General features: G+C 40.0%; 1 protein-coding gene across 3 annotated transcripts in view; it reads left to right on the top strand.

Annotated features, from left to right (window-relative positions):
* Positions 1–248: 248 nt before the first annotated feature.
* The window catches only part of CCDC149 (coiled-coil domain containing 149), a 41,253-nt gene continuing 33,317 nt past the window's right edge, over positions 249–8,184 (top strand). For 2 of the 3 annotated variants that reach the window (XM_035903501.1, XM_035903500.1), the window contains exons 1-3: positions 249–263; positions 998–1,159; positions 1,695–1,733. In XM_035903501.1, the coding sequence (XP_035759394.1) occupies positions 1,100–1,159; positions 1,695–1,733 (99 nt within the window). In that variant the 5' untranslated portion in view covers positions 249–263; positions 998–1,099. Of the gene's footprint in view, positions 264–997; positions 1,160–1,694; positions 1,734–2,135; positions 2,176–8,184 lie in introns of those variants that run through there. The other variant, XM_035903502.1, reaches the window with a different exon arrangement.

The raw sequence follows: 8,184 nt of genomic DNA, 5'->3' as shown, positions 1-8,184 counted from the left end.
TGAGTAACATCAGAAATAGAAATATATGCTTTAGCATGAGCAGTGTCAAGTGATGGGTGAGAAGAATCTGCTGATTGAACATCACATTAAGTGAAAAAAGTTGCCTGAAACTTCTGATAGGTAACATTTAGCCACTGCAGGAAAGTATGACATACACGTTACTCTCTCTCCCTCTCAGAAGGGAAAGCAATGAAGCAGATCAGACTAATGCAGAACAGCTAAAATTTGCAAGTTCTGCTGTGCTTTGTGCATGAGCCCTACACGTAAGAGGTGGTGGCTGGAGGGGAAGGCTCAGCTCTGCCTTCCCTCCCCATTCAGGTGCTTGCAATAGATGTGCATTATTTCCCGTTCTTTTGACTCAACAAGCAAGTGCATATAATATTGCAGCTCAGTTAGTTTCTTTTACCTGTGCTGACAGGGTATTGCTCTAATTGTTTCAGACTCAAGGTAAATTTTGTTTGCCACTCACACTGCCCTTTCTGCTGTAATGTGGCCCTCTTTCCGTGTCCAGGTGGGAGGCTGAACCCAGAGGAGGAGGAAGGAGAGAGGAGGAGGGCCCGAGGCCCAGCCGGGAGGAGGGAAGGGGGAATGAGGTGGGAAACGCGGGTTGCTAACTGAGAGCTGGGTATTTTGGACACCAGTAGAAAAGGGAGTTTGCAAAGGCATGTTCCTTCCAGCAGCCTTCCCAGGGCTGCAGGTCAAATTGTGAGGGTCCTCATACTACTGCATGTGAGGAGAAAGAGGAGAAACTTGACTTGCTGAATTTTCTAATTTGCAGGGGTCAAGTGAGCATGTGGCCTTACAAATGCATTTCAGATTTCTCATACAACAGATTTCTTTCCCATGATTGTTATTAATAAGCTGACTTGTGGCAGACTTTGATCTTGTGCAGAGAGTCTTCCTCCATCTTTTCAGAGAAAAACTTGAGCATCTTGAATCCAGTACGGGCTGGGGTAGAAATGGCTTGTTACAATTACATTTTTTTTCTCTTCTGCAGTATCTGGTGTGTAAAAGGAAGCTTGAAAGTAAAAAGGAGGCATTGCTAATCCTTTCCAAAGAGCTGGACACCTGTCAACAAGAGAGAGACCAGTACAAGCTTATGGCCAACCAGTTGCGGGAACGACACCAGTCTCTGAAGAAGAAGTATCGGGAGCTGATTGTAGGTTGTTCTTCATGAATACTGTATAAATGGGGGACAAGGATCAACCTCAAAAAAAAAAAGGAGTCCATAATGAGTGCTGTAAAAATGTTTAGGTACTTTTTACAGTAGTCCTGCAGTTGTACAGCCCTGATCATATTATTACTCATTTGTTCCGCACTGACGAGGTAGTGCCTGTTATATAAGACACAGAAAGACAGCGTGTGCTCTGAGGAAATTAGTTTCAGTCATAATTCCATTTAAAAACTGACTGCAGTATTATTATTCCACAGCAACTTAATGTACTGTTAAGAAAAAAAAAAGCAACATAAATTTGTAATGACCTGCTGTTCTAGAAATGTAAACAAATCTTCAGCCTTTGACAATTTTTTGAGATGAAAGTAATATTACTGATATTAATCAAGGTGCAGTATTTTAGAAACCATTTTGATAACATTTTAGTTAAAATATGTGTTTTAAAATTTGATCCACAAATTTAATACAGTTGCTGGCTTCAGAAATAAGTTACCAATAAAATATATCTGTTTATTTGTAGGATGGGGATCCATCCCTTCCGCCTGAAAAGAGGAAACAGGTAGGATTGATTTTTCAGTTGATGTTATTTATCTGCTACAAAAGTACTCGCAAAAGTGTGAAAATATAAACTAAGACATCTGGAAAAAGCAAACATTTCTCTCTGTTGAAAAGCTCAGTCTTTAAACTGTGGCTTCTTGTGCTTTTGTCTAAACGTGTTTCACTCTGAAATATCTGAACTATCATTAATTAGAATATATGGCTATTGCTTTCATGTTCACCTGAGACTGAAATTGGTCAGTGTATGGAGGCTTGAGATTGTTCTCCTTGTTGTTTATCCTTCTTGTCTTGAGTCCTAAAATGGGTTCGTGACAGGACTTCTCATACTTAAAAGCAATTTGGGAATGCAATGTCTGCATCCCATAGATGTTAATTTATTGTTATGGGTACTGTTTTCCATTAGGTACTCTCCCAGGTCAGTTGGGCTCTAGGAGTTATAAATGGTAAGAACAATAGTAATTGCATTTTATGGTTTCCCTGAAAAACTTTTTGCCTGCTGACTTTTTTTTTTTCCCCAGGAGATCCACATAGTATGTCCCTGTTATGGAGTGTTGGTTGTTACATCTTAAAATTATCTTAATTTCTAGAGAAAAATGACACCCAAAACACAATGTGTGAGCAGGGAGATGAGAACCCAGAATAACAAAAATTGTTGTCCTGATAATTGCTAGTCCTGAAAGTCTTTTAACCATGTTTAAAACATGGTTATTGCATTTTTGTAATGGGTCAGAAGTTTTACTCATCATCCGTTCCCTGGGAGTCTGCACAAAGTTCTTGCTATTTTCTTAAAATTTGGGGGGCTTAGGGTTTTGGTTGTCTTAAACTAAACTTTCAGAGACAATATAAGTACTCCTCCAGGCACTTAAACAAATGGCTGTCAAGAAGTCAGTGGCTCAGTGTAGAATCATTTCACTTCCTCATTGTTTAGCATAATTTATTTGAAATTGTTATATCAACAGAGTTCAAATAAAAGTTTATGACCAGATACAGGTTTGTACATTCTGACTACTAAAATTGGAGCTGAAGATTATACAATTAAAAGGAAAAAACCCAATGCAGTATATGGGTCATTACAGAGATAATAGGAAGGGAGATTTGCCATCCCACGGATGTTGTTCTAATTCCTCTTCCATCTTTCAAAACAAATAAATCTGATACTTGTTTCTAAGATACTAGCAAAATTTAGTCTAAATTCGGAAGCTGCAATTATATTAAGTTTTGGCAAATCTTACCATGGTAAGTGCCTGGGAAGCCATTTAATAATCTAGCCAGGAGTCATTTTTTCTGAGGAAGTTATGTATTCATGCTAGGTAACAGTGAAAGAAAGAAAATCTTATTCTCAGATGGGGTCATTTATAGGTCTCTCCCAAGGACAATATGTACCTTAGGTTGTACAGTAATAGGCTGTTAGTGCACTTCTTGTGTTTTCTTTCTCCTGAGAAGTGCGTCAGTAGCATACAAGGTGGATAATCTGGAGTAGTTAGGGCAACCTTTCTGAAGAAGGGTAGAGGTTTGCTTTGAGAAATGCATCAAAGACTAATAAAGTTATGAATATTTTTCCATTATGACTGTACATAGATTTCTTAGCATTTTCTCATCTAAGAGAGAGAGAGGTTCTCTGTGCTCTTTTGGACTTTTTCCATCCCCTTTTTGCCCAGAAGCCTAGTTGCCTGCTGGGAGAAGTTTGTGACCTCAATCACTTTATGAAAACAGAGACCCTAATCCTATAATGAATTTGTGTGACACGAAAATGCATGCTGTTCTCATGCTCAGAAATGGCATGAAAACAGGATATGCTGAAAAATTTGCTACCTATCTGTTACGTTTCTTTACTGCAACTGAGAAATTATTGTTGAAATTGCAATCTAGAACCTTAAATGTAATAGGTGGGTTGGAATTTCTACTTTCTTCTCCTTCATCTCTTCATTTTTCACCTTTATTATAAATTAGGCTTTGTGACTTTTTAAAATATCTTGTTTTTCACACTGTGCCTTCTCTCCGTCTTTTGCAACACAGAATTTTCATGTTTTGTATGTAACCGGGCAATTTCTATCAGCAAGCAGTTAACTCAGAATGTGTTTTTGTAAAACTGGTGTTACTTAAAGCTACCTTAATGTGCAGTGCTCTGCAGTGTTTTCTCTCTCAAAGATGTGTGTGCAGTGAAACACATCTCTGACATAATCCAAAGATTGTTCCATGTGTATCGCCTTCTGACAACCAACAAAAGCAGGAAATGAGAAACTGTGCTACTGAAATCTCTTTTCCTGCAGTAGATGTTTCAACACTAGTGTTATCACAGCCTGTGAGCTGTCAGTGCTTTCCTGGCTCCTCTTATGAAACATTCACAATTAAATGCTGCGGTTTAAGGTAGTTTTATAATGTCATGTGGTGTCAGGTGTAGGGTAATTTTTTGGATAAGTGATGGAGGAGTGAAGTGTTTCAAGAGGATAGGAATAATGAAGACTTGATTTTGATATTGAAATTCACCAGAGATGGTGCCTGTGCTAGGACACGGTCCTAAATATGCTTTGCTTAATTCAATCTCAGTGAGACCACTCAGTTGGAGATAATGGGTTTGCAAGAATAAAGCTACAATGCATATGTTCACTAGCAAGGGCTTATATTTGTGTTTTAAATGTATGAGGAATGAAATTAAATGGAGCTAAACATCACAGGATCACAGAATGGATGAGGTGGGAAGGCAGCTGTTGAGATCAACTAGTCCAATCCCCCTGCTCAAGCAGAGCCACCTAGAGCAGGTTGTCCAGGACTGCGTCCAGTCAGATTTTGAACATCTGCAAGGATGGAGACTCCACAGCCTTCCTGGGCAAACTGTTCCAGTGTTTGACCACTCACAGTAAAAAAGCATTGGGTTTTTTTTGTGTTCACATACCTGCAGGTATTGGGGTGACTAAAGTCCCTCATGAAGATCATGGCCTGTGAATATGAAGCTTCTTGTGTGAAGAAGGCCTCGTCTACTACTTCTTCCTGATCAGGAGATATATAGCAGATACCCAAGAGCATCCATGTTGGTCTGCCTGCTAAATCTTGACCCAAAAGCTCTCAACTGACTCCTGACCTGTCCCAAGGCAGGGCTGCATGCATTCACGTAAATGGCAACACCCCTTCCTCACCTTCCCAGCTGTCCTTCCTAAAGTGCCTGTATCCCTCCATTGCAACGCTCCAGTTCTGTGAGCTATCCCACCATTTCTGCATGATTCCAGTGAGATGGTAGCCCTGCACACAGACTGCACACAGACTTTGAACTCTTCCCCATGCTGCATGTGTTAGAGTAGAGGCCTCTGAGGGGCATCCAGGTGTGCCAGTTCCACAGTACAGTCTTGAGAGCTTTCCCCACAAGGCTGTTCTGCAGGCACGTCCTTTTTTACATGTCTGTGCTCAAACGGATTACGCTTCAGCTCAGTTGTTTTGTGAGTTGCTATGTCCCTTCCCTTCCCATCATCCCAGGCTCTTGGCTTGCCTAGCCTGTCCCAAACCTCCTTGTTCTCTCCTGCATCATTTCTAGTTTAAGTTCTCCTTATGAAGTTGGCCAGCCTATTGGCAAAGATACTTTTGCCTCATGTAGTCAAGTGCATCCTGTGTCTTCCAATCAGCTGTTGAGCCTTAGAGAGGATCCCATCATCACAGAACCCTCTCTGAGGCACCTAATAATGAGCCTCATAACATAATGATGACATAGTGCCAGTATAGAGCCCAGCTTGATAGTTACTCTTTTTGCCAGGCAAAAAGTCTCATCAGAGGACCTGTGTGCATCTTTCCGGAAGATCATGGTCCTTAACTCTGTTTTAGTTATCTGTACAAGGTGATTCATTCAAGCCAAGACTCTGACTGCTTCAGTGATCATTGACATCACAGCAGCGTGCTGCTCACTCACCAAGACACAGGTCAGTCAGCTTCACTTCTGCTAATGAGTAAGTTCATCAATGTGGTATTTTGATGCAAGCAGAACATCACAAGGAACAGAGGTTCCAGACAGGAGTATGTTGTGACATACCACAACTGGACCCATTTCGATCCCCTTCACTTCCACTTTGCTTTTAGCTTAATGTACTCAGCCATCACAATTCACTTTCGAAACAAACATCAGGGATTACCTTATGGCTGGTTTTGACATCATCAGAAAGAATAACTAGTGTGACTACAGTGTGACTATTTCTTGTTAATTAATGAATTCAGGAAGTTTTGCTAGTCTTGGGCTAAGGCACAAAAGCTGTGTTCAGAGTCCTGTGAGATAAAATCTTCAGATAAAGTACACTACAGGGTAAGCAATCATTTTGTATTTATCTCACAAGGGTGCTGTGAAGATTAATGTGATTTCCTCGTCTCTTCAGAGGATTTGAAGATGAAAAACATTATGCCTGTGCCAAACTGAGACCTGTGTGCTTTGCTCTGGTTTGTAGGTGCGTGTGTTTGACTCCCATAGTGTAAGGTAGCAGATGGAAAACAGCGCGATCGTTTGCCCTGGCAAAGCATCAGAGAGCAATAGTCCCATGGGTTTCAAAACATGCCTGTGCGAGAGCATAGCCAGTGGAGAGATTTTGGTTTCTGCACACTGAAATTTGCTCTTCCATTGATAGGAGCAGGTGGCTGTGCAAAAGCTAGAACTTCTTGGCCACGCTAGGAGTCATGCTTTGTGAAGTGACACTGTAGTTTCTTCAACACATAGGTTCTGCGGTAAACATGAGGCTAGGAGAGATGAAATGCTCATTCTAATAGATGTGATCGTTCCTCTTTAAAATTTGGAGCGCTGTTCAAACCTGATGTATACAACATCCTCTCCTCTGGTTGCTGTGTCTTACCTTGATGGAATAGAGAGACTCTTTTTCCAGACCCCTGCATGTGAATACTCTGATTAATATTCTGTTAATTAGTCACAGCACTCAAAATGTTTAAGGGATTTTGATTCTTTTTGTGCATTACCTCAAAGTTTAAAAAGTTGTCCTTAAGATCTCAAAGTAGCTAAAACATTTCTTATAAAACAAACCAATGAAACAATCTCTTCTCCTATGCTAGTGCAGTCGTCTTTGTATAAGTACAAATTAATTATTTCTCTTTGACTACATTCATCTGCTGTCAACAAAAACTTGATGCCTGTGTGAAGTATGGGGGGACTGAAGTACCTTATTGAACCTTCACAGGGAAGGGATTTCTGCCAAGTAACTTCTCATGATACTGGTAGTTCATACTGACCCCCTCGGTTGCTGCTTACGATGTTTGTTAACAAGTTGCTTTGCAAAAACTGGCCTCTTAAAGGAGCCTGTAGTTGATGCTGACCTTCTTTTGTTTGTCAGCCTTTGGCAAATGCTTTAGGTCCAGCTGGGTGGTGCTTGGTCCTGTACAGCACCATGCTAAGCTAATACCAGTCGGTTGAAAAGGAAGGAAAAAGTATGCATTTTATATGTCTACTGCTAAAATGGCTTTTTTGGTTCTATTAATCAGCTCTATAAAAATTCTGATTGCTGAGTGTCTTGAAGGTATGTGAGCACGAACGAGTCTTTCTTGCTTTGCAGAGTCTTGCCAAGTTTTGACTGGTGTGCTTCTGTGGTGGGATTCCTGCCTGGTTCTGAGAGCCGCATATAGTCAAGAGTAGGAGAGGGTTTTCTTCTCTTGTTTTATGTCAAGTGACTGCTTGGCAAGGCTTTGATTTTTGCTGTTGTTTTTCTGTGGGGAAATGTGACCCATATTAAGTGTATTTTGTTTAGTATGCCCAGGACCTATAATTTCAGAAGTCTTCTCTACGTGGTTTTCAAACTTAAAGAGAAAAATACAATAATTTTTGCTTTTTGTTGTGTGGAAGCTAGTGCTAGGGGAGGTCGTCAGTTCTTCTACCTTGGAGTGAACAGTGGTAGTTGGTAAGCAAAGCAGGTTTTTCTGTATTAATTTAGCCATTGCAATCATATGAATGCATTGAAGGAGAAACTGCAATTAAATTTGCTATCAGTCACATCCATCAAGTGTGCTTAATGTTTCATCAAATTTTTTTTTCTGTCATCCCTATAATTCAGTGTTCTTCTTTGTTTGAAGGTGTGGCTGAAAGAACCGTAAAAGACTGTAAACTGCAATATAGAAACTCTTGTTTGTATTTAAAAATATTTTTAAACTGTAAAGGTATGTCAGAAGTTTCTCCTTCTTCCCCCTTGCTGAATTACTTTTTCAGGCAGTATCTAAAGGCAGAAAGTCCTTTTTTTTTAAATTCTTTTTTTTTTAATGTGTCGGATAAGATTTATGTGCAAGAGAATTGAGAGCTATATTAAAGACTGTGTTACTATCCATCATTTTTAAAGTGGTGTGAAGAAAAATAACACTATGTGTATGTGTGGCTACATTTGCAAAATTGTTAAAGGAGCAAAAATTCAAATGTAGTACATAATGCCAGGGATGCCTATTTGGAGTTATTCCCCCCTGCTTCTTCTTGGGTCATTGGTCAGTAG

The sequence above is a fragment of the Egretta garzetta genome, unplaced genomic scaffold, assembly GCF_000687185.1.
Source record: "Egretta garzetta isolate BGI_Z169 unplaced genomic scaffold, ASM68718v1 scaffold151, whole genome shotgun sequence".
Classification (NCBI taxonomy): Eukaryota; Metazoa; Chordata; class Aves; order Pelecaniformes; family Ardeidae; genus Egretta; species Egretta garzetta.
This window is presented reverse-complemented; position numbering and strand designations above follow the sequence as displayed.